The sequence below is a fragment of the Sparus aurata genome, chromosome 1 (assembly GCF_900880675.1).
Source record: "Sparus aurata chromosome 1, fSpaAur1.1, whole genome shotgun sequence".
Classification (NCBI taxonomy): Eukaryota; Metazoa; Chordata; class Actinopteri; order Spariformes; family Sparidae; genus Sparus; species Sparus aurata.
This window is the reverse complement of record NC_044187.1, coordinates 5,003,936-5,029,587: the sequence shown is the minus strand read 5'-3', so window position 1 is coordinate 5,029,587 and position 25,652 is coordinate 5,003,936. Positions and strand designations below refer to the sequence as shown.

General features: G+C 41.9%; 1 protein-coding gene and 1 long non-coding RNA gene across 2 annotated transcripts; both read right to left on the bottom strand.

Moving 5' to 3' along the window:
• Positions 1-1,201: 1,201 nt before the first annotated feature.
• LOC115588062 (B-cell receptor CD22-like) lies at positions 1,202-22,975 on the bottom strand. The gene is made up of 10 exons (XM_030428347.1): positions 22,894-22,975; positions 22,512-22,645; positions 22,301-22,427; positions 19,746-19,964; positions 18,250-18,519; positions 2,714-2,974; positions 1,987-2,256; positions 1,484-1,744; positions 1,308-1,365; positions 1,202-1,208 (listed from the first exon to the last, which is right to left on the bottom strand). The coding sequence occupies exons 1-10, from the start codon at positions 22,973-22,975 to the stop codon at positions 1,202-1,204; spliced, it is 1,689 nt and encodes a 562-aa protein (XP_030284207.1).
• Positions 22,976-23,749: 774 nt separating this feature from the next.
• LOC115587696 (uncharacterized) lies at positions 23,750-24,490 on the bottom strand. Its single transcript, XR_003985139.1, has 4 exons — positions 24,354-24,490; positions 24,142-24,235; positions 23,969-24,035; positions 23,750-23,786 (listed from the first exon to the last, which is right to left on the bottom strand). It is a non-coding gene; the product is annotated as an uncharacterized LOC115587696 (long non-coding RNA).
• Positions 24,491-25,652: the final 1,162 nt, after the last annotated feature.

The window sequence follows — 25,652 nt, the reverse complement described above, 5'->3', positions numbered from 1 at the left end:
TTGGGATTAAGTTATAGAAAAACAGCCGTCCACAGAACCTGTGATAGAGTTCAGTTGTTGAGATTTTATCCCCGCCTGGTCCATTGTTGGTCAGTTGGTATTGTTATGAGTGATGAAATGGTGAGGACCCAAACACAAGACACTCAGGAGGCAGGCAAGGTAAGGAACAAAAGGTGAACTTTTATAACAAGCTGAGGTCTGAATACAATATACAAAACTACAAAAAGCAACAAAAACAGGAGGAGCAGGCAGGAGCCAATACAAGAATTAAAGACCTGCAAAAAATACAACAACTAAATAAAATACAAATGAAAGAAGTGCTGAGAACACAGTCAGAGAAAACAAAGTGATTTATATTTTATTTGTGTCCACTGTTGATGAATAAAACCTTTATTCTGAAGACTAAACACAAAAAGAGTTTGTTTAAAGCTGAAATCCAAAACTTTCTGAACAGTGTCGCCCTCTGCAGCACAGAGAGGGAACTGACATGATGTTCAAACTACAGAGTTGTTGTTGGAAGCTGGATGTTTATTTCAATCAGCCACTGCAGTACTTTGAACATGTTACAGCTACAGAGTGTTAGAGCTGGGCTCATGTTACATGTCAATGTGTTTAATATATAATGTACATGCTGTGAGATACTGTGCTTCCTGTTCCACGTGTCTTTCCTTGCCAGGACAGGTGTGATGTGACAGAACAATCACTATTTCTTCAAAACAAGTTACTGCATTAGAATAAGAAGTTATTTCAGGAGCATTAAATGATAAAATAGCACGTTGCATATCAAGTATAATCCTTCACATATGTAATGTACCTGCACAGGTAAACATAAAGCTGCATGCTACTCAGAACTTCTGCCACATGCTGCAGTTTCTCTGTTCAAAGGTGAGATGTTGGCGTAATCAGGATCAGACTCCAACTGATGGGGAGAGACAACAAGATGAGAGTCAAAGGCCTCATAAATGGAACGTGGACACAATTAGATTTTAAATGACAACAAACTCAGACATGTTTAAATCAGAACTGTTTCCTTAACTTGATCTTTGTTATGAAAACATTGACAGTAAATGTGCTGATTTCTCGTCACTGTGGTCCAATACCTCTCTCATCTCCACAGTCTCTATGGGCTCATTTTGTTCAGTGGTGGAGATCAGAGTTTTCTTCTTCCTGAAGTAAATCGACAAAGAAACAAAAATGTTCATTAAAAACTCAAACGTGAAAGTAAATATTCAAAGTAACAGATCAGTTAATGTTAATGTTTGTAGTTTCACCTCATCCACAGACAAAACAGAAGCAGCAGAACCGACATCAGAACCACTAGAATCAACCTGATGATATTTATCATCACTGTTGTTGTTGAGCTCCCTGGAAATTGAGATAGACGATTATTAAATAGACTGTAGTGGACCTCACTAGTAGGGTTTGATTCATTAATCAATTTCCCAGGTGTTACTGTCTGTTAATCAACTAATTAGTGTCTCACCTGCCACAACAATCAGGTGTAAACTGGAGTTATGACGTCCTCTTCTGTTCTGGGCTTCACAGGAATAATTCCCACTGTGTTCAGCTCTGAAGTCAGTGATGGTGAAGATCTGTCCTGATGCTTTTGGTGAGTCTTCATTCTTCTTGTACCAGGTGTAATTAGCTGCTGGGTTAGCATCACTGCTACAGGTCAGAGTCACTGAACTGCCCTCCACTATCTCAGCAGAGGGACTCACTGACACAGAGGGAAGCTTTGGAGCATCTGGAGGAGAACATGTAAAAAGATTATTCTACATTAAATGTGTTATTACAGTAGTTAATATGCTATTTGATTCATAGACTGTGAACGGCTGTGTGTAGCACTGTTCCAATCTGGTCAGGAAACTGCATGAAAGATCTAAAGTCTCTTGGAGCTGCTCAAGGAATTACAGCTGAGAATGTGTGGCACAAAAACATTCAACTGGACAGATTTAAGAGATATGTTATCTCAAGAATAAAACTCACATGTCACATTAATAGAGATGTATTCAGACGTCCTCCTCCCCAGCTCGTTCTCAGCTGTACAGTAATACTCTCCAGAGTCAGAGGACTGGATGGAGCTGAAGACAAGCTGTGGATCTTTACTGAGAGGATGAAGCTCTGGATCTCCTTTGTTCTTGTACCAGGTGTATTTAGCTGCTGGGTTAGCATCACTGCTACAGGTCAGAGTCACTGAACTGCCCTCCACTATCTCAGCAGAGGGACTCACTGACACAGAGGGAAGCTTTGGAGCATCTGGAGGAGAGCATGTACAGAGAGACCACTAATCAATATTAGTCAGCATTTTATTTTAGTTCCATTGTCAAGCTAAGTGACTTCCTAATGTTACTCACACTGGACGTCTACAAATAGAGATGAAGAGTTGATCTCTCCATACTGATTCTCAGTCTTGCAGTAGTAGTTCCCTCTGTCCTCAGAGCTGATGGAGGAGAAATGACAGAAGCCTTCTGGTCCTTGAATCAGTTTTTGTTTCTCCTTGTACCAGGTGTATTTAGCTGCAGGGTTAGCATCACTGCTACAGGTCAGCGTCACTGAACTGCCCTCCACTATCTCAGCAGAGGGACTCACTGACACAGAGGGAAGCTTTGGAGCATCTGGAGGAGAACATGTACAGAGAGACAACTAATCAATATTGGTCAACATTTTATTTTAGTTCCATTGTCAAGCTAAGTGACTTCCTAATGTTACTCACACTGGACGTCTACAAATAGAGACGAAGAGTTGATCTCTCCATACTGATTCTCAGACTTGCAGGAGTAGTTCCCTCTGTCCTCAGAGCTGATGGAGGAGAAATGATAGAAGCCTTCTGGTCCTTGAAAAACTTTTTGTTTCTCCTTGTACCAGGTGTAATGACCTGCTGGGTTAGCATCACTGCTACAGGTCAGAGTCACTGAACTGCCCTCCACTATCTCAGCAGAGGGACTCACTGACACAGAGGGAAGTCTTGGAGCATCTGTAGGAGAGATGTGAAAAGATTATTCTACGTTAAATGTGTTATTACAGTAGCACATATGCTATTTAAATCATACACTGTGAACGGCTGTTTGTAGCACTGTTCCAATCTGGTCAGGAAACTGCATGAAAGATCTGAAGTCTCTTGGAGCTGCTCAAGGACTTACAGCTGAGAATGTGTGGCACAAAAACATTTGACTGGACAGATTTAAGAGATATGTTATCTCAAGAATAAAACCTACATGTCACATTAATATAGATGTATTCAGACGTCCTCCTCCCCAGCTCATTCTCAGCTGTACAGTAATACTCTCCAGAGTCAGAGGACTGGATGGAGCTGAAGACAAGCTGTGGTTCTTTACTGAGAGGATGAAGGTCTGGATCTCCATTCTCCTTGTTCCAGGTGTATTTAGCTGCTGGGTTAGCATCACTGCTACAGGTCAGAGTCACTGAACTGCCCTCCACTATCTCAGCAGAGGGACTCACTGACACAGAGGGAAGCTTTGGAGCATCTGGAGGAGATATGAACATGTATTGATGAACAATTAGAACATGTTATCACAGACAATTGACTGTTGTGATTGAAATGTATCTGTCTCTGTTTCTATTTTAATTGTCTCTATTTGTCACAGTGGCTGTCTAGAGAGCTGATCATGGAGCTGTCCCCTAATTAGGGGTTGTCAGGCCGGTTTACACCTTCACTAGTTTTAATTACGGCTTTTCAAAAAACCTGCATTCTACGGTTTGACCAGCAGGGGGAGTCAAGAGCCATGGGCCATGATTGCAAGGTTGCTGGAAATATTTCCTAATAATTACGGCCTTTAAAGTTGTATTTACGGACTGGCATCTGTACCATAGCCCCCAAGCAGCCTCGAGCAAGAGCCACTCTCACTCAGCGTCAGAGGACTCAGAATGGAGTACCAGGAGCACGAAACTTTAAATGGAGTACCAGGGGCACGAAACTCTGGGGGGAGCGGTTATTGGTGTGTAGCCAGGGGAGGCGTGCTTAAGAGTGGGTGCACAGGTCTGGCTGGTGGGCAAGGTCCCTGGAGGGGGCTGGTTGAGATCAAGGCTGCAAGGAACCAAGCCTGGTCTCCTGGGGCTTGCTGGAGGCTTCTTGGGGGCTGTTGGTGGGAAGCCAGAGACCATGAATACAAGTTTTGAAGCCGGGATTATAAGAACACAACCTAAGGGAGGAGAGAATCTGGGGGATGTCTGTAGCCCACACAGAGTGCTCTCATCCTGGGTAAAGAACCAGGGATGGAGAGGGGGGAATCTGGAGGTCTGTAGCCCACACAGAGTGCTCTGATCCCTGGCAAAGAACCAGGGATGGACAGGGGGGAATCTGGAGGTCTGTAGCCCACACAGAGTCCTCAGATCCTGGGTAAAGAACCAGGGATGGAGAGGGGGGAATCTGGAGGTCTGTAGCCCACATAGAGTGCTCTGATCCCTGGTAAAGAACCAGGGATGGAGAGGGGGGAATCTGGAGGTCTGTAGCCCACACAGAGTCCTCAGATCCTGGGCAAAGAACCAGGGATGGACAGGGGGGAATGTGGAGGTCTGTAGCCCACACAGAGTCCTCTGATCCTGGGGTAAAGAACCAGGGATAGAGAGGGGGGAATCTGGAGGTCTGTAGCCCACACAGAGTCCTCAGATCCTGAGCAAAGAACCAGGGATAGAGAGGGGGGATCTGGAGGTCTGTAGCCCACACAGAGTCCTCAGATCCTGGGCAAAGAACCAGGGATGGACAGGGTGGAATGTGGAGGTCTGTAGCCCACACAGAGTCCTCAGATCCTGAGCAAAGAACCATGGATGGAGAGGGGGGAATTTGGAGGTCTGTAGCCCAAATAGAGTCCTCAGATCCTGAGCAAAGAACCAGGGATGGAGAGGGGGGAATCTGGAGGTCTGTAGCCCACACAGAGTCCTCAGATCCTGGGCAAAGAATCTTGAGGCTTCTTAGGGGCTGTTGGTGGGAAGCCAGAGTCGATGAATGCAAGTTTGGAAGCCGGAATTATAAGAAGACAACCATAGAGAGGGGGGAATCTGGGGGAGTTCTGTAGCCCACACATAGAGCTCTCATCCTGGGTAAAGAACCAGGGATGGACCATAACTGTCCTTGTAATTACGGCTTCGAAACTTGTACTTATGGCCTCCTTTTTTGGCGAAATGGTGCCACCTGGTGGCCACTTAGTGAACTTCACCCATTCCTGGTGTCTAACAAAGGCCATAATTGCAAGATCTTGACATTCGGGATGCCCCAATACAAGTCAATGGGAAAAGTCCCTAATGTCAACCAGTGCGATGGACCCCAAAGTGCCGCACTTTGCAAACTGAATGGGGATGCATAGAAACTATTTATTTTTTTTTACGGCTAGTTTAGGATTACGGCTTTAAGTCCTGAAACCCCTTACCCCTGGTCAGACTCCTCCTGGTGGAAACTGACAGCCAATAAATATAATTTGTACTTTTAGTTCTTTACACATGTGTCTGTCTTCAATCTTTAGCCAGTGTGTATATGTAGTTTTTCATGATACAGAGGATCAAACTCACAGACTGGAGGAGAGCCGTAGTTCTCATGTCCTTTCAAAGCACAAGAGATGATGTCTCCAGGATAAACCCGGCCTTTAAAAGTAGATGTCTCCACCCCTCTGACTTTCTGTCTGTTCTTGAACCAGACGTAGGAAAGACGACCAGCTGGACTGCAGCTGCTGTGACACTTCAGCTCTGCCTCAGTATCAGACTGGTGGACTGTTATTCTGCTCACCTGCACCTGCAGAGCTGGATATGAGAACAAGAAACAATATTATTATCACTGGTTCTAACAGAAATCACTGATAGATGTACACACACGACAACACAACAGTTACTATTCCTAGAACTAGCAGTGAACATTAGTGCCAACACAACAGTAATTATTACACAAACTCATGATGATCCATCATTTTCAACATGTTCACTGTTTCTAAATGTTCTATGTTGATGTTTTACATCAGTGAGAGTTCATCAGTACCTGTGACAGTCAGAGTTGTACCAGGTAAACTACTGTTCCACTCAAAGTTTCTTGTTGTGAATTTGAAGTGATACTGAGCTGAATCACTCTCTGTCAGGTCAGTGATTCTCAGAGTGGAGCGTCCTCTCTCTGATTCAAGGACCTGAACACGACCTGCAAACTGGGAGTCTTCACTAAGGTCCTCAGGCTGTGAAGGACTCTGCCACTGATGAGAACGTTCAGGACTGAACCAGACTTTAGATCTGATAGTTTCATAACTGCTGTAAGTGCAAGAAATGTCCACTGATGAGCCTTTGAAGGCACAGATGCTTCTGTCAGTGTAAATCACTCTGTTGCAGGTTTGATATTCGACACCTGAAAGATATAACAAAGTTGAAGGTCTCCATATTAAAATACATGTAGTTATCAGACTCCATCACATGGTCATATCTTAGTGTAGTAAACTCACACACTGGAGGAGAGGGGAAATCCTCATGTCCTTCAACAGCACATGAAAAACTATCTGCAGAAGGACTATAGAAAGAATAAGTAGAAGATGTTTGTGACTGAATTTTCTGTCCATTTTTGTACCAGATGTAGGAAGAACGATCAGGTAGACGACAACTGCTGTGACACTTCAGGTCTTTCCAGGAAGAAAGTGAGGATGCGCTCACCTTCACCTGGAGATCTGGATGTGAAGAAAGATTAAGAATGTTATTTTAGACAAACTGCCAACAAACACACAGAACACATTTATATTATTGTTGTGTAGATGTATAACCGTTGAAAATAATTAAAATGTGAATAAAAATGTTACCTTTGATCCTCAAAGTGACTCCAGGTGAACCAGTATATCTCCCACCTGGTTGGTTTGTTATGAACCTGAACTTGTACTCAGCTGAGTCGCTCTCTCTCAGGTCTGTGATTCTCAGAGTGCAGCTCTTCTCAGAACAACTGTACTCAACACGATCTTGATAATCTGAGTCTGTTCTCAGATCCACAGTTTGATATCTTCTCACTTTGGTAAACCAGAATGTTTCTTTAACTTCATTATCACGGCCAAATAATCAGGATGGGTATGTGTAGGTGCAGTTTATTTCCACTGTTGATGCTTTTAAGGCACAGATCTCAGTAGAGCTGTAAGTCACTCCCCAGCCATTCTGACCCTGTATCACTGTAACACAGAGAACATCAGAAACTACAATCAGACTTTAAACATCATCAGGAGACAGATTTATACTACAGTGGAGGAGCTTCAGTCTGTGAAGTTACACTTCTCAACATACTGAGGCTCTCTTCATACAAACTTGTGTTTGGTGGGCGAGTAAAGGCAGCCTTCAGATGGTTTAGTAAAGGAATTTTCATATGTTCAGTCTCACTGCTTCATAGTAGTAAATGTGTCTGTATACATCTCCCACTCTACTTACAGAGGAGGTAGAGTCACCCTGAGGTCATGATCGAGGTCACAGACTTCTGTGTGGTCAGAGGCAGAGATGGGACCAAGTCACATATGTGCAAGTCCCAAGTAAGTCTCAAGTCTTAACCTTCAAGTCTCAAGCAGAATCTGATCTTAATAAAGTGAAAAAAATTGCAGAATTAGTGCAGACGTTTCTCAATTTTTTCATACTCTGCATATCTGTGAAACAGAAGCAAGAACAAGAATGGGATGTACTGTATGGTCGGACAGACATGCAACATACAACATAATAAGTGATAAAAAAAAAAAAAGTTAAAGTTCTTTGAGGTTCATTTGTAGTTATGAACTTGATCCATATGAAATCATGTTACACCTCATTTACTCAGCTGTTAACCCAAATCAACTTCATATGCTGTTTTTAATTAAAAGGTTACTTCATTTTAAAATCCTATTTATTTCATGTACTGTTTTAACATATGTATTCCATTTACTTACTTTGCTAAGTTTTAAAACCATATTTGTGTCATGATCTGTTTTTAAGCAGTATCTACCTTATTGACTTGTGTTTTAGCTTGTAGTAATTACTCAATTGTAAGACAATTGCTTCATTTAGTCCATCTCCAACAGTATTCATTCAACTTCACAACCTTAGTTACTACTACTACTACTACTACTTTTAGGTGACTTCATCGCTACAATATTCACTTTGCAGGGATGACCCCCGCATGCGCGCGCACCCACACACACACACACACACACACACACACAGACACACACACAGACACAGACACACACACACGCACACACACAGGCAGCGGCCAAATTCACGCAGGCAACCCGCCGTTGCTTAAGATAGGCAGGGAAAAAACTGGGTAATGATTTGGTGTTGGCGGGCTTGTATGTTATTTAGCTCATTTAACCCTGTGTTGCCCGTTCGTAAAACGTATAGCCAGTCTTGTGATGAACTGGTCTGGGGTTAATGTTGGCACATAAAAAAAAAAAAAAAAAGTTCCACCAAACTGTCCCTCCCCACCCCCACCTCTGTATCATATCAAGCTAAAGTTAGCTAACTACCGACTAGGCTAACAGGATAATATTAGCTAATTGACATGCACCTACTGGGCAGGATGGCTCTTCAAATGACGAACAAAGTTTGAAGTTGTCGCTTGGCTGTCCGAGATGTTTATGTCGCATGTCTTGCACTATGCTGTGTGTCTTTTGCCGTCAAAATGGTAATTCCGAAAGCCGAAGACGATGACTCTCGGCACCCCTCCCGCTGCCAAGTTGATGCAGATCTGATATAAGAGGGCGTGTTTCTCAAATAAACACGTAAGGTACGTAGAGAGGGCATGATTGACTGACAGGGTAGTGATCTAATCATGACAACGCCATTCTCACCCTGCGCTCCTACCGGGTAATCGATATATATATATGTTTTTTTTATTAATGTATTGATTTATATTGAAACTGAAATCATGAACTGAATAACACTCAAGTCATTCAAGTCATTGTGTCTCAAGTCAAGTCAAGTCCCGATTCATTAACTTCCAAGTCCGAGTCGAGTCTCAAGTCTTATTTTTTTTCAAGTCAAGTCACAAGTCATGAAAGCAGCGACTCGAGGCGACTCGAGTCCAAGTAACAGTGACTTGAGTTTCTCACCTGTGTTAATCAGATGACTGAAAATTCATCAACAGTTTTTTTGGGCAGTCTCTGTTATCTTAACTAGAACGGTACGTAAGACTTGATCTGTATCACACGTTTCTCTTAAGGTCTGTTTTAGAATTGGGTTGATCTTGTAAAAAAAGTTTCAGTGGTAATTGTGGTTCATGTCAAAGTTGAAAGAGAAATTACTTTAGAGAAATGTACAAATCATTAAGGTTTACATGAGAATATTTAAAGCAAAGGAACAGTGATAGATGTGCACATGATCTCTGAGAGCACTGAGGACGGACATCACACAGAGGCTGCAGTGAAGGAGCAACAATGTGTTGACACTGTGCACTTTAACACAACACTTAGAGAGAAGTATCTCTAAGAAAAGTGTGACGTATGAAACAAGAGTCTGCTGGTTATCTTCCTGTGGTCAGGCTGCTGCAGAGTGTGAATGTAAACTGCAGAGAAATGCAGAGCTCTGAGGTGTGAGCAACTTTTCCCACGGATAGAAAACACTGACAAATTCATCCTAAAGCAAGAAATACTCACAAATACTGATAAAATATCTGTCCAGCAGCTAAATACTCTACTTTGGTCTCCAGCGAGATGCTAACTCTGTCTGTTGTTTGGTGCTGGGCAGGTAGTGTCCAGCTAGTTTTTAGAGATGTTTCACTGAAAACAGGAAACGAGGCTGATGAGAGCACTAAGAGTGAACTCAAACAATAAAGTTATAATAAAAATAAAACAAAATCAAACTCTGTGAAGCTGACAGGAACTGGAGTCAGCTGATAATTCTCTGCGGCTTCATTACTACAAGCAGCATCTCCACGTTATTCTCTCATTTTAGTCACATTCTTGATACAAATTTGTGTGACGTACACTTGTTATTTATCTTGTTACTCTAATGGTATTTCATTTCTCTTGACGTGAAAGACATGATAGTGATTTGTGTTATTTTTTAACTTTGGTTCCTGTGTTAATTATGCTATCAGAGCACATCGACCAGCCTCTAACACCTACGAACGCAGGCTCAAGTTCAGTTTGGAGGAAGTTAGAACGATGGAGGAAATTCCTCAGAGTGATTCATTTTATTTAACAGATTTTCTTTTTGGATTTTTCCATTGTTTATGTACAGTATGTACTGTCACTGTACATCCACACAAACACAGCTTTACTAAATCTAACTGTGCACTGTTGCACATCAAATCTTTACTATAAAACCACCATGCTAACAGTCTTACAGTATGAATGTAGACGTACAGTACCTTGTATAGAGAGAAGGACGACAACAAATCCACTCACTGCTGTTGTTAAACTCATAGCTTTGCCTCACGTCTGTTGAATCAGCAGGTCGATCACATACATGAGAAGTACTGAATGTCAGTTCATCTCATCAAACACTTCTACATAAAGAGGGAAGACGTGGTCACAAGACAGTTTGTCTCTCTCTGGTTGTTTCACTTGTCTTAAACAAACATCGAAGTGGTAACTGGCTGGTTTCCTTCCTCTTTATATTATCAACATTTATGAAGAGACGAGTGCCTGTGAACCCTCAAGATGAAATGAAGAAATGATTATTACTCTTGCTTTACGAACAATGCTGGTGAAACGTGGACATATCAGTGAACTGAACACTAAATGTGATATTGTTCCAAAGGTGAGGCAGCAAAACAGCAAAGGTTCAGTCACCCCTCAATTTTAAACTGAGCTTTGATTAAATTAAAAAGCCTAAACCAGACATTCATCAGGCTGTGTGTGAGCTAATGTTTAGACAATAAACTGGATGTTGAGTGTAGCAACAATAGTGAGAAGGCAAACAGAAGACACTGAAGAGGCAGGCAGGGTAAAGAACAAGAGGCAAGCTTTAATAACAAGCCATAGCAGCTGGACACCAGAGCAGGAAGTCGGCAACAGGGCAGCAAGACTCAAGGTCAGACTGAGGCACCAGGACTATGGCATGAGGCAGGTCTGGTTGGCTTTCATAGAAGGCTGCTAATGATTATCTGGGAGGCCTGGTAGTGGGTCAGCAGGTGTTGGCCGGGCTGCCACCGGAGAACCAGGGGTCGGAGGGGCATTGGCTGACCCAGAAACAGGAACAGTGTCTGCAACGGAGACTGGGGAACGCTACACCCGTCTTCAACCCCACGACCACCGGTAACTTTACTCTGGCTTCTGCCACACCTCCCTTCCACCCCCCTTCAGCCACACAACGCTCATACTTTTCAAATTCCCTCAGCAGCAGATCCAGTACAACTACCTTTCCACCATTTTGGACCTGGTTCTGCGGTTCGGTGGCACAGGTTTTTACTTCTACCATGCCTTTTTTTCCTCCCAAGCTGCAGGCTGCCTCCACCAGTTCAACCAGGGCACCTACAGCCTCTACACCTCCTTCCCCATCACAGACATCTCTGCTCCCTGCCCACCTGCCAACATGCCACTATCCACCCACGGCCCGCTTCCCCACGGCATCAAAAAAAGGGGGAGGGCACGATGGTATGCAATAACTTCAACGACCTAGGTTGCAATGCATCTACCTGCTCTTTCTGCAGCGGAGCCAACACCCTAACCCTAACCCTTGCCCTCACAACCCCACCAAACACACACTCTGACCAAACCCCCATCAACATCACAAACTCAAAGTCCGATCAAAACACCACTCCAACCAGTCAGTTCGTCCACTTTCTCACCCATGTTGCCACCTTTCGGTTTCCACCCAGGCATCGAGGTTATCCCCAACTCCTCATTCGTCTCGGAAGTTCTCCTTTCAACAAAATTAACTGTAGGACCAAACACATCCCTCTAATTCCTCTAATCACCCTTGACACAGCTACCACCCAAGCCTCCCTCCCAATTGGGAAACTTTACCATCTCTCCTTCGCTGCAATAAGCACCAGCTCCTCTCACTGCTTAGACAACTCAACTTTGCCGTTTGGACCAGCGCTCAATATCAAACCTTTATCTACCACTAACCATCCCCCCTTTCCACTGTCCAATTTACTCAACCCCCTTTCTGTTCGTCCTACTCCTCTACTCCTCTTTTCCTTCATCCACCTACCTCGCCCGTCTTTCCCTTCATCCATCTACATCAACCCCCTTCCCTTTCCTCATCAAACCTCCTATTAATCCAATTACAATTACCTTTATGCTACAGGATGGTGTGGTCGTTATTAGTGTAAATGGGGTTGGATAATTTAAATGTATATTTATCCATAGACCATTTCATGTCTATTTACCTGTTGTATTTCATTTGACCTGCTAAAAGAAAGTGAAAAATGCAAATTTATATCTATGTGTTTAATGGCAGAAGAAAATCAGAGCGAAACATGGACTCACAGGAAATTAGTATTTTTGTATATTGTAACATTTTGAATATAAATATTAAAAAAGGGATCTTTTGTACATCCTTTTAATACTTCTGTAATAATTTGACCTTCAATGACCTGTCAGAGACGAAGCATTGTGTCTGAGCATCTTTATTGAGATTTCCCCTTTTCAGGGTATAACATTAGCATCACACCATATATACATTGGCAAACCCCATTTAATCTAAAATTATCCTATTAAAAGTTAGTTCATGTCCCAATGTGGTCGAGTGCATTTCATATCAGACACAACAACAAAGTGATGTTATAAAGATTCTGTTTAGTCAGACCTGAATACATATCAAAGTAAAAAGACTGAAAATGTGAAGAAATGACAAAAAAATAATATCTTGGTCATTCAGCCAACATACAGTCAGAAAGATGAGTTTTTTCTTTGAGTCTTACTTGCTATTTTCCATGCAGGATGACAAAATGTGACAAATTTAAACACAGTTTTGAAAGTAGATAAATACAAACAGCAATATAGACAGTTTCTGCGATGAGCTGGCGACTCATCCAGGGAGTACCCTGGCCTTCGCCCATAGAGTCACTGGATTTGGCCCCAGTACCCCCGCTCCACCTTGAAAAAAAAGGTGGTATAAAAGCGGTAACATCACCCGCGACCCGTATGGATAAAGCGGAAGAAAACGAAACAAAACGAATATAGACAGTTTATTATAGTGAGCTGGGAATTCAATTCAATAAAAATACAAATTCAGAAAATGAGCATGTGAATATATACAAAGGATATTTGACTTGTGATATAAACAGTTGTGATCATTAAAATAGTGAGAAAAAAAATCTGCTATAACTTCAGTCAGGTGGAGTTTTATTATTTACATCAAAGCTAAACTAACACAGTTTAACACAACAGACCTGTAATAAATTCTGCCTTCATGAAGGTGATAATGTTCCATTTATGTTTAAACAGTTGTAGGAAGGTGTTGTTGTCATTTTTGGAACTGCATGCGTTACACTCAGAGGTGTCTCTAATGTTCAGTCTGCCCTCATTAATATAAATGAGGTTTAAATTAAATATTGTTGCCCAAACGCTGTGTTCTTAGTCAAACCATCAGTGAAGAAAAGATCCATCAATACTTTTGTACTGTGTGTCTCGCTTTTACTTTTTGTATGGACCCTGAGTCTGAAAAAATAAAAAGCTTATCTATCTATATCTAATACCAACCACAGAGCCATGCTGTCGTCACAATCGCCGGCTTTTGATAACTCTGCTGTACAGTGCAGATGGATCCTCCACAGCTGCCTGATGGTTTGTTCTGTGGAGGAATTAAACAGAAAATAAAATAGTTTGTTGAACAAATGGTATGATAATTAACAAAAAACCTAAAAACTCATGAAATTACAGTTTAGAATTAAAAAAATATGCAAAAAACAGCAACAAATGTTTGTTGACAAACCTTCAAACTTCATGTGTTTTTCATTTAAACTCAAACAACAGCAAAGATTCTCCTGTTTGAGGAGTTGCTCACCCTGAGGCCCTGATGAAGTTTGTAGTCGCGTATACAACACTCTCCTCCTCGTTCCTGTGAGGCCGAGCTGGGCTGACGTCTGAGTGAAGAGCACCTCCCTGGGTCCGTATGAATCGTACGCTGCCGTAGTGAAGTTCTTCTGTCTGCTGGTCACAGGGACAAGAGTACTTTTACATATTCCATGTATTCAAACTCTTGACAAAGAAACCCTAACACAATATAATGAAACTACATACTCGGCTTGTGTGCCAAAAATACATCTATAAAAACTCTACAGCAATCGCTCTTTCAAGGGATTGCTGGTGATAGCTTAAGTAGACGTATGCTTCCTTCTTTACGCTGATACAAAAATAGTTCCTATATGAAAGTTTTCACAACAAGGTGGAGGCAATGTGCCATTTAGTTCCATTACATTGGAGAGAAGGCCAATATGTACAAACATTTAGTTTTGTTTTTGGGTGAACTGGCCCTTTAAGGTAGTAAATAAAACATTAACTGTGCAGTAGCATCAAATCAACATTCAATAAAGTAAAAAGTGGAGAGTTTTCAGCCTAATTTGCTAAGACATAGACATGTGTGATCCTGAAACTTGTTTTTTGTTATTACACTACCTACTGCTCACCAGCAGAGGTCACAACATTCATTCAAAACACATTAATATTTATGTCTAAACAAACTGAATAAACAAACTGACCTTGAAGGACAACACATTTACATCATGTTTTACTTTGTTTACAGATGGTGGACCCTGCCAACTTTCTAGCTTCAAACAGTGTTCTGGGTCCTTATTGTCCTCTGAGAACAGCTTGTTTATTTTGTTGGGATCCACAGATGTAGTCATTCATTGTGAATTTCAAAATGGACTTTGAACTGATCTCAGTTTCCCAGAATTCCCCAGTCTACACACCTGGGAGCAAATTCAGCCTTGAGCTATTATTGGTCAGGATGACAGACCCCCCTCTGACCAGATGGACAAAACCCAACCTTCTTTTGTTCTCTCTATTCTCCACCTCTCTTCCCACAGTGCTGCCTGTCCTCAATGTCTCGTCTTCTGGATTATTCTGGGCCTAACAGCTGTTGAGAGTTGCCAGCTACATTTGCAGCAGGCCCAAAGAACTCATCCTCACAGCAGCGATGTGAGGTCCTGCTAGTATTCCAGTGTAGTTAATGCCAGCAGCTGCAATGCAAAGCTTACCAGCTAACTACACAATCCAAAGAAAACCAAGCCAGTTAGCACAGAACTGCTATCCTTGCAAAGGAAGAGAGCAACCAGTTTCGTCCAACTGCTGTCTTTCAGCAGACCTTGCACAACAAGCACAGCATTTTCAACATTGGAATCCCAACCTTCTCCTACTTGGCTCATCAGCCATGAACCACCAGCACCTTTTCTTCAAAGACTGGTAACGCTGAACTGCTAGACCGCCTAGATAGCACACAGCATAGTGTAGCAGTATGAAGGAGTGTTTGATGGGTTTCAGCTGTGTGGCTCTTTCCAGCCAATCACTGTGAGGGAGCACCTTATTAAGGCAGGCATAAAGGCAGTGCCGCCACAATCGCATAGCACAGCTTAGCACAGGACTTTTAGCTCTGGTTGATGGAACGCACATGTGTTAATTCAGTGTTCACTGTTTGGATGTTAATGTGATCTCAGATCAGGTTATTGGTAGTTTGCTTTACTACACGGCTAATTTGACGTTAGTAGAATTATTCTTCACACAGACTCAGAGTCTTTGCATGCAACCAACCATCTTCTATAATCATTATGTCACACACACACAGTCCTTCGGTCTGAAGCAAATCACACCCACATGTGATATCAGTGAGCACATGATGCAAGAACCACCATTGTTTCTTCTTTGTTCTGCCAAACACGCACACTCACACATGCACACACACACACACACACACCTGTATATATTTAATAGTTTATGTGTTTTCATATTTGTGTTAAATAAAAGCCTTTTGAACCTACATGCTGTCTATTCAACTTGTACAAGACTGAATGTTGCCAACCTCTACTTTGTCAAAGACTCCAACATCCTTTCAACCATTGCTAGCTGTAATGGTCATTTTTGGTTGTAATTATTAAGTTACTGTTAATCAGAGTTACAAACGGTTCCGTACCTATTTCTGAGACTGATGTGGTGAATTGGCTATCTTTTCCCGTCTTCGAAGGTGGTGCCCTGAGGTGATCTAATGTGAATTGGATCTTATTTGTGAAAATTAAATTCAATTAAATTAAATTATTAATGATAGTCAAATTTAACCTAAAACCCAATCAAGGTTACAGTACTTGTGGTGCCCCATGTGAGGCAATGTACTCAGTCATTCATAAATGTGTTATATTAATTTCAGCATGGTGTTGCATGAAGCATTACAATTCACTTAGAGAAATAATAAATATTTGAGTTTATATTATTACCTCATTCATGATGTAAATATTAACATCTGAGTTTAAATGTCTTCTCCAAAAACTACATAGTGCCCCTTTAATTTAACAGTTGAACCCTGTGATGGATGCATCGTCGGACAGTACTTCATTTATTGTGGGTATTTAAATGAAAGTTCACAAATTTTGAAGTAATTTCGGTATAAATTCTGCCCTTCCACTGCAGCAAATCCTTCACATCATCTTAAATCGGGTCATGAATTGAGGTGCACACAGAAAAGTATGAGAGGGTGATAGAAGGAAAAAGAAATGATTCATGTGAAGAAGAAAGTGGGTAAAGAAGGACAAAGTAGGATCTTTCTGTTTATACCTGTGCTCTGTTGTCTGGTCTCTCCTCAGCCTCAGACTGGTGTTGTGAAGACCTCAGTCTTCTGACGAGACAGTAAAATGTCCGAACAAAGAAACAAACAAATGGTGTAACTCATCACAGACATTAGAAGATAGGTTCATATTTTTTATAGTATACATTCGTACAATGCTCAAATGCACATTGAAAGAATAAATGGTAGCTGTACTCAAGCGATGCAGTGACTGATTTGGTGTCAAAGATGAATTCATAAGAGTGACAAAGTGGTGGATGAGGTGCAGCAGAGGGCCACAGATCAGATTCAAACCCAGGACCACTGCAGTCTCTATACATGAGGTACACGCTCTACCAACTGAGCTACTGGGTACCTCAAAAAATGTTCTTCTTAAAACAATCTTGATATCAGAGGGACTAGAGTGCCAATAACTCTGTCATCTTACATATGTACATCTTTCCTTTAAGATGAAAAGTAAATTCAATCACAGAGAAACTGAACTGCTCACCTGATGCAGAACAAGACAGCGAGTAGTATGAAGACCAGAATAACAGCAATGGTTGAGAGAGCAACTGGTAACTTCCATGTAGCTGGAAAACAGTGACAGAGAACAAACACTGGAAGTCACAAGAACTATTGGGCCAAAATGTGACTGTATGTTGGACAAAAACAATTTAAGTATGAGAGAAGGGTTTTTTTTGTCAAAGGTTTCACAAACAAAAAACTGATCACGTTGGGGAATTGATAACTCACCTGCCACAACAATCAGCTGTAAGGTGGAGTTATGACGTCCTCTGCTGTTCTGGGCTTCACAGTAATAATTCCCACTGTGTTCAGCTCTGATGTCAGTGATGGTGAAGATCTGTCCTGATGCTTTTGGTGAGTCTTCATTCTCCTTGTACCAGGTGTAATTAGCTGCTGGGTTAGCATCACTGCTACAGGTCAGAGTCACTGAACTGCCCTCCACTATCTCAGGAGAGGGACTCACTGACACAGAGGGAAGTCTTGGAGCATCTGAAGGAGAACATGTACAGAGAGACAACTAATCAATATTAGTCAACATGTTATTTTAGTCCCATTGTCAAGCTAAGTGACTTCCTCATGTTACTCACACTGGACGTCTACAAATAGAGATGAAGAGTTGATCTCTCCATACTGATTCTCAGACTTGCAGTAGTAGTTCCCTCTGTCCTCAGAGCTGATGGAGGAGAAATGATAAATTCCGTCTGGTCCTTGAATCACTTCTTGTTTCTCCTTGTACCAGGTGTAATTAGCTGCTGGGTTAGCATCACTGCTACAGTTGAGAGTCACTGAACTGCCCTCCACTATCTCAGCAGAGGGACTCACTGACACAGAGGGAAGTCTTGGAGCATCTGAAGGAGAGATGTAAAAAGATTATTCTACATTAAATGTGTTATTACAGTAGTTCATATGCTATTTGATTCATAGACTGTGAACGGCTGTGTGTAGCACTGTTCCAATCTGGTCAGGAAACTGCATGAAAGATCTAAAGTCTCTTGGAGCTGCTCAATGAATTACAGCTGAGAATGTGTGGCACAAAAACATTCGACTGGACAGATTTAAGAGATGCGTTATCTCAAGAATAAAACTCACATGTCACATTAATAGAGATGTATTTAGACGTCCTCCTCCCCAGCTCGTTCTCAGCTGTACAGTAATACTCTCCAGAGTCAGAGGACTGGATGGAGCTGAAGACAAGCTGTGGTTCTTTACTGAGAGGATGAAGGTCTGGATCTCCATTCTTCTTGTACCAGGTGTAATTAGCTGCTGGGTTAGCATCGCAGCTACAGGTCAGAGTCACTGAACTGCCCTCCACTATCTCAGCAGAGGGACTCACTGACAGAGAGGGAAGTCTTGGAGCATCTGCAGGAGATATGAACATGTATTGATGAACAATTAGAATATATATATGTATATATGTATATAATATGCATCTTTCTCTGTTTCTGTTATCATTGTCTCTTTTTGTCACAGTGACTGTCTAGAGAGGTGATCGTGGAGCTGTCCCTGGTGAGACTCCTCCAGGTGGAAACTGACAGCCAATCAATAAAATTTGTATTTTTAGTTCTTTACACGTGTCTGTCTACAATCTTTAGCCAGTGTGCATATCTGTATTTTCCTGATACAGTGGATTAAACTCACAGACTGGAGGAGAGCCGTAGTTCTCATGTCCTTTCAAAGCACAAGAGATGATGTCTCCAGGATAAACCCGGCCTTTAAAAGAAGATGTCTCCACCCCTGTGACTTTCTGTCTGTTCTTGAACCAGACGTAGGAAAGACGACCAGCTGGACTGCAGCTGCTGTGACACTTCAGCTCTGCCTCAGTATCAGACTGGTGGACTGTTATTCTGGTCACCTGCACCTGCAGAGCTGGATATGAGAACAAGAAACAATATTATTATCACTGGTTCTAACAGAAATCACTGATAGATGTACACACACGACAACACAACAGTTACTGTTCCTAGAACTAGCAGTGAACATTAGTGCCAACACAACAGTAATTATTACACAAACTCATGATGATCCATCATTTTCAACATGTTCACTGTTTCTAAATGTTCTATGTTGATGTTTTACATCAGTGTGTGTTCATCAGTACCTGTGACAGTCAGAGTTGTACCAGGTAAACTACTCCTCCACTCAAAGCTTCCTGTTGTGAATTTGAAGTGATACTGAGCTGAATCACTCTCTGTCAGGTCAGTGATTCTCAGAGTGGAGCGTCCTCTCTCTGATTCAAGGACCTGAACCCGACCTGCAAACTGGGAGTCTTCACTAAGGTCCTCAGGCTGTGAAGGACTCTGCCACTGATGAGAACGTTCAGGACTGAACCAGAATTTAGATCTGATAGTTTCATAACTGCTGTAAGTGCAAGAAATGTCCACTGATGAGCCTTTGAAGGTACAGATGCTTCTGTCAGTGTAAATCACTCTGCTGCAGGTTTCATGTTCAACACCTGAAAGATAAAACAAAGTTTTGATCATTTTTAAACCAGAGTTGATGAAGAGTCACAATAAAGGTCTCCATATTAAAATACATGCAGTTATCAGACTCCTTTAAATGGTGTTATGTTAGTGTAGTAAACTCACACACTGGAGGAGAGGGGAAATCCTCATGTCCTTTAACAGCACAGGAATAACTGTCTACAGAGTTAAAGTGGTATGAATAAGTAGAAGATGTTTGTGACTGAATTTTCTGTCCATTTTTGTACCAGATGTAAGAAGAACGAGCAGGTAGACGACAACTGCTGTGACACTTCAGCTCTCTCTTGCCAGAATATGAGGATCTGCCCACCTTCACCTGGAAATCTGGATGTGAAGAAGGAACAAGAATGGTATTTGAGACAAACTGTCAACAACTACACACAACACATGTTGTTGTCTAGATGTGTAACTATTGGAAATAATTAAAATGTGAATGAAAATGTTACCTTTGATCCTCAAAGTGACTCCAGGTGAACCAGTATATCTCCCACCTGGTTGGTTTGTTATGAACCTGAACTTGTACTCAGCTGAGTCGCTCTCTCTCAGGTCTGTGATTCTCAGACTGCAGCTCTTCTCAGAACAACTGTACTCAACACGATCTTGATAATCTGAGTCTGTTCTCAGATCCACAGGTTGATATCTTCTCTCCTTGGTAAACCAGAATGTTTCCTTAACTTCAGTATCACGGCCATCTATTCTGGATGGGTATGTGTAGGTGCAGTTTATTTCCACTGTTGATCCTTTTAAGACACAGATCTCAGTAGAGCTGTAAGTCACTCCCCAGTCATCCTGACCCTGTATCACTGTAACACAGAGAACATCAGAAACTACAATCAGACTCTAAACATCATCAGGAGACAGATTTTCACTGCAGTGAAGGAGCTTCAGTCTGTGAAGTTACACTTCTCAACACACTGTGGCTGTCTTCATACAAACTTGTGTTTGGTGGGCGAGTAAAGGCAGCCTTCAGACAGTTTTGTAAAGGAATTTTCACATGTTCAGTCTCACAGGTTCATAGTAGTAAATGTGTCTGTATACATCTCCCACTCTGCTTACAGAGGAGGTAGAGTCACCCTGAGGTCACAATCGAGGTCACAGACTTCTGTGTGGTCAGAGGTTCCTGTGCCTTCACTAAACTTCACTATATCTCATACGAGAAACACACAAACTTCACGATCGACCAAAATCCATTTTTTTCCTTCAATTACAACGTGAGTTTAAAAGCAGTATTCGGGCAGTGAGTTAAATCATCAGAGACCAGGAAGTGTCCTTCAGCACTGTTGAAACAATACACTGTCTCACCACATGTACTGTTGAGCAACTGCAGAGAAATGCAGAACTCTGAGTTGTGAGCAACTTTTCTCACAGATAGAAAACACTGACAAATTTATCCTGAAGCAAGAAATACTCAGAAATACTGATAAAATATCTGTCTAGCAGCTAAATACTCTACATTGGTGTCCAGCGAGATGCTAACTCTGTCTGTTGTTTGGTGCTGGGCAGGTAGTGTACAGCTGGTTTTTAGAGATGTTTCACAGAAAACAGGAAACGAGGCTGATGAGAGCACTAAGAGTTAACTCAAACAATTAAATTATGAAAATAAAACAAAATCAAACTGTGTGAAGCTGACAGGAACTGGAGTCAGCTGATAATTCTCTGTGGCTTCATTACTACAAGCAGCACCTCCACTTTATTCTCTCATTTTAGTCACATTTTTGATACAAATTTGTGTGTTACTTATCTTTTTACTCTAATGGTATTTAATATCTCTTGACGTGAAAGACATGATAGAGATTCATGATATTTCTGAACTTTGGTTCCTGTGTTAATTATGCCACCGGAGCACATCATCCAGCGTCTAACACCTACGAACGCAGGCTCAAGTTGAGTTTGGAGGAAGTTTGAACGATGGAGGAAGTTCCTCAGAGCGATTCATTTTATTAAACAGATTTTCTTTTCAGAGTTTTCCATTGTTAATGTACAGTATGTACTGTCACTGCACATCCACACAAACACAGCTTTACTATCTCTAACTGTGCACTGTTGCACATCAAATCTTTACTATAAAACCACCATGCTAACAGTCTTACAGTATGAATGTAGACGTACAGTACCTTGTACATAGAGAAGGACAACAACAAATCCACTCGCTGCTGCTGTTAAACTCATAGCTTCTCCTCACGTCTGTTAAATCAGCCGGTCGATCACATACATGAGAAGTACTGAATGTCAGCTCATCTCACCAAACACTTCTACATAAAGAGGGAAGACGCGGTCACGAGACAGTTTGTCTCTCTCTGGTTGGTTCACTTATCTTAAACACACATCGAGGTGGTAAATTGCTGGTTTCCTTCCTCTTTATATTATCAACATGTATTGAGAGATAAGTGCCTGTAAACCCTCAAGAGGAACAAAAGAAATGATTCTTACTGTTGCTTCACAAACATGATTCAAAAACATGGACGCATCAGAAAACTGAACACTAAATGTGACATTGTTCCAAAATTGAGGCAGCAGAACAGCAAAGGTTCAGTCAGCCCTGATTTTAGCTAATGTGAGCTAATGTTTAGACAATAAACTGGATGTTGAGTGTAGCAACAATAGTGAGAAGCCAAACAGAAGACACTCTGGAGGCAGGCAGGTAAAGAACAAGAGGGAACCTTCACTATCAAACCATGACCGGCTGGAGGCCACGAGACCCGAGGCAAAGTTGGAAGCCCTCAGGAAGCTGGAGACCAGGACCAGAGTCTTGATACCATTGGAGACCTTGGATGCCGGGCTGGAGGGCTGTAGGACCACAGCCTAGCAGCTGGACACCAAAGCAGGAGGCAAGCAACATGGCAGCATGACTGGAGAATGGAAACTGTGGACCAGGACTATGACATGAGGCAGGTCTGACTGGGTCAGAGAAGGCTGATGAATGATGGTCTGGGGGGTCTCGTGGTGGGTCAGCAGGGATTGGAACTCAGCGGTCGGAAAGGTGTCGACTGACCCAGGAACAAGACCTGCATTGACAGGGGAGACTCAGAACAACAGGGCAGAAGACCCTCCAAGGAGACAAACAGGGGGACCTCTGCGGTGCTTGGAAGCAACGTTAGCAGGCTGGTGACTCCCTGAGACAGTAGCTGGAGCAGGCAGGAGGTTAGCAGGCTGTTAGTGAAGTCAGTGACTACAAGTTGTGAGTCCAACAGCCTTGGTCTTGAGCAGTGTGTCTTTGGGATTAAGTTGTAGAAAAACAGCCCGTCCACAGAACCTGTGATAGAGTTCAGTCGTTCAAAAATTAAGCAGTACTTCTTCAGCTCCCACATCAGAGATTTTTTCCCCACCTGGTCCATTGTTGGTCAGTTGGTATTGTCATGAGTCATGAAATAGTGGGAACCAAACACAAGACACTCAGGAGGCAGGCAAGGTAAGGAACAAAAGGTGAGCTTTAATAACAAGCAGAGGTCTGAATACAATATACAAAACTACAAAGGCAGGAGCCAATACAAGAATTAAATAAGTCCAAAAAATACAACAAATACATAAAGTACAAACCAAAGAAGTGCTGAGAACACAGTCAGAGAAAACAAGGTGATTCACATTTTATTTGTGTCCACTGTTGATGAATAAAACCTTTATTCTGAAGACTAAACACAAAAAGAGTTTGTTTAAAGCTGAAATCCAAAACTTTCTGCACAGTGTCGCCCTCTGCAGCACAGAGAGGGAACTGACATGATGTTCAAACAACAGAGTTGTTGTTGGAAGCTGGATGTTTATTTCAATCAGCCACTGCAGTACTTTGAACATGTTACAGCTACAGAGTGATAGAGCTGGGCTCATGTTACATGTCAATGTGTTTAATATATAATGTACATGCTGTGAGATACTGTGCTTCCTGTTCCACATGTCTTTCTCTGCCAGGACAGGTGTGATGTGATAGAACAATCAGTATTTCTTCAAAACAAGTTACTGCATTAGAGTAAAATGTTATTTTAGGAGCATTAAAAGATAAAATAGCCATGTTGCATATCAAGTATAATCCTTCACATATGTAATGTACCTGCACAGGTATACATAAAGCTGCATGCTACTCAGAACTTCTGCCACATGCTGCAGTTTCTCTGTTCAAGGTGAGATGTTGGTGTAATCAGGATCAGACTCCAACTGATGGGGAGAGACAACAAGATGAGAGTCAAAGGCCTCATAAATGGAACGTGGACACAATTAGATTTTAAATGACAACAAACTCAGACATGTTTAAAGCAGAACTGTTTCCTTAAACTTGATCTTTGTTATGAAAACATCGCCAGTAAATGTGATAATTTCTTGTCACTGTGGTCCAATACCTCTCTCATCTCCACAGTCTCTATGGGCTCATTTGGTTCAGTGGTGGAGCTCAGAGTTTTCTTCTTCCTGAAGGAAATCGACAAACAAACAAAAATGGTCATTAAAAACTCAGAAACGTGAAAGTAAACATTCAAAGTAACAGATCAGTTAATGTTAATGTTTGTAGCTTCACCTCATCCACAGACAAAACAGAAGCAGCAGAACTGACATCAGAACCACCAGAATCAACCTGATGATATTTATCATAGTTGTTGTTGTTGAGCTCCCTGGAAATGGAGATAGACAGTTATTAGATAGACTGTAGTGGACCTCACTAGTAGGGTTTGATTCATTAATCAGTTTCCCAGGTGTTACTGTCTGTTAATCAACTAATTACTGTCTCACCTGCCACAACAATCAGCTGTAAGGTGGAGTTATGACGTCCTCTTCTGTTCTGGGCTTCACAGTAATAATTCCCACTGTGTTCAGCTCTGAAGTCAGTGATGGTGAAGATCTGTCCTGATGCGTTTGGTGAGTCTTCGTTCTCCTTGTACCAGGTGTAATTAGCTGCTGGGTTAGCATCACTGCTACAGGTCAGAGTCACTGAACTGCCCTCCACTATCTCAGCAGAGGGACTCACTGACACAGAGGGAAGTCTTGGAGCATCTGAAGGAGAGATGTAAAAAGATTATTCTACATTAAATGTGTTATTACAGTAGTTCATATGCTATTTAAATCATAGACTGTGAACGGCTGTGTGTAGCACTGTTCCAATCTGGTCAGGAAACTGCATGAAAGATCTAAAGCTGCTCAAGGAATTACAGCTGAGAATGTGTGACACAAAAACATTTGACTGGACAGATTTAAGAGATATGTTATCTCAAGAATAATACTCACATGTCACATTAATATAGATGTATTCAGACGTCCTCCTCCCCAGCTCGTTCTCAGCTGTACAGTAATACTCTCCGCAGTCAGAGGACTGGATGGAGCTGAAGACAAGCTGTGGATCTTTACTGAGAGGTTGAAGGTCTGGATCTCCATTCTTCTTGTACCAGGAGTAATTAGCTGCTGGGTTAGCATCACTGCTACAGGTCAGAGTCACTGAACTGCCCTCCACTATCTCAGCAGAGGGACTCACTGACACAGAGGGAAGCTTTGGAGCATCTGGAGGAAGTTTGAACATGTATTAATGAAAAATTTGAATATGTTATCAGACAATTGACTGTTGTGATTGAAATGTATGTGTTTTTTTCCTGATACAGTGGATCAAACTCACAGACTGGAGGAGAGCCGTAGTTCTCATGTCCTTTCAAAGCACAAGAGATGATGTCTCCAGGATAAATCTGGCCTTTAAAAGAAGATGTCTCCACCCCTCTGACTTTCTGTCTGTTCTTGAACCAGACGTAGGAAAGACGACCAGCTGGACTGCAGCTGCTGTGACACTTCAGCTCTGCCTCAGTATCAGACTGGTGGACTGTTATTCTGGTCACCTGCACCTGCAGAGCTGGATATGAGAACAAGAAACAATATTATTATCACTGGTTCTAACAGAAATCACTGATAGATGTACACACACGACAACACAACAGTTACTATTCCTAGAACTAGCAGTGAACATTAGTGCCAACACAACAGTAATTATTACACAAACTCATGATGATCCATCATTTTCAACATGTTCACTGTTTCTAAATGTTCTGT

Excerpts from the sequence above, each read along its gene's own strand:
- LOC115588062 (XM_030428347.1), bottom strand. The coding sequence starts at position 22,975 with ATGGACCAGGTGGGGAAAAAATCTCTGATGTGGGAGCTGAAGAAGTAC. Across the intron at positions 22,428-22,511 it reads TGCCTCATGTCATAGTCCTG|CCCTCCAGCCCGGCATCCAA; the intron begins GTCCACAGTTTC and ends GTGGTCCTACAG. Across the intron at positions 18,520-19,745 it reads TTTCCCCTCTCCTCCAGTGT|ATGCTCCAAGACTTCCCTCT; the intron begins GTGAGTTTACTA and ends TATCTCCTGCAG.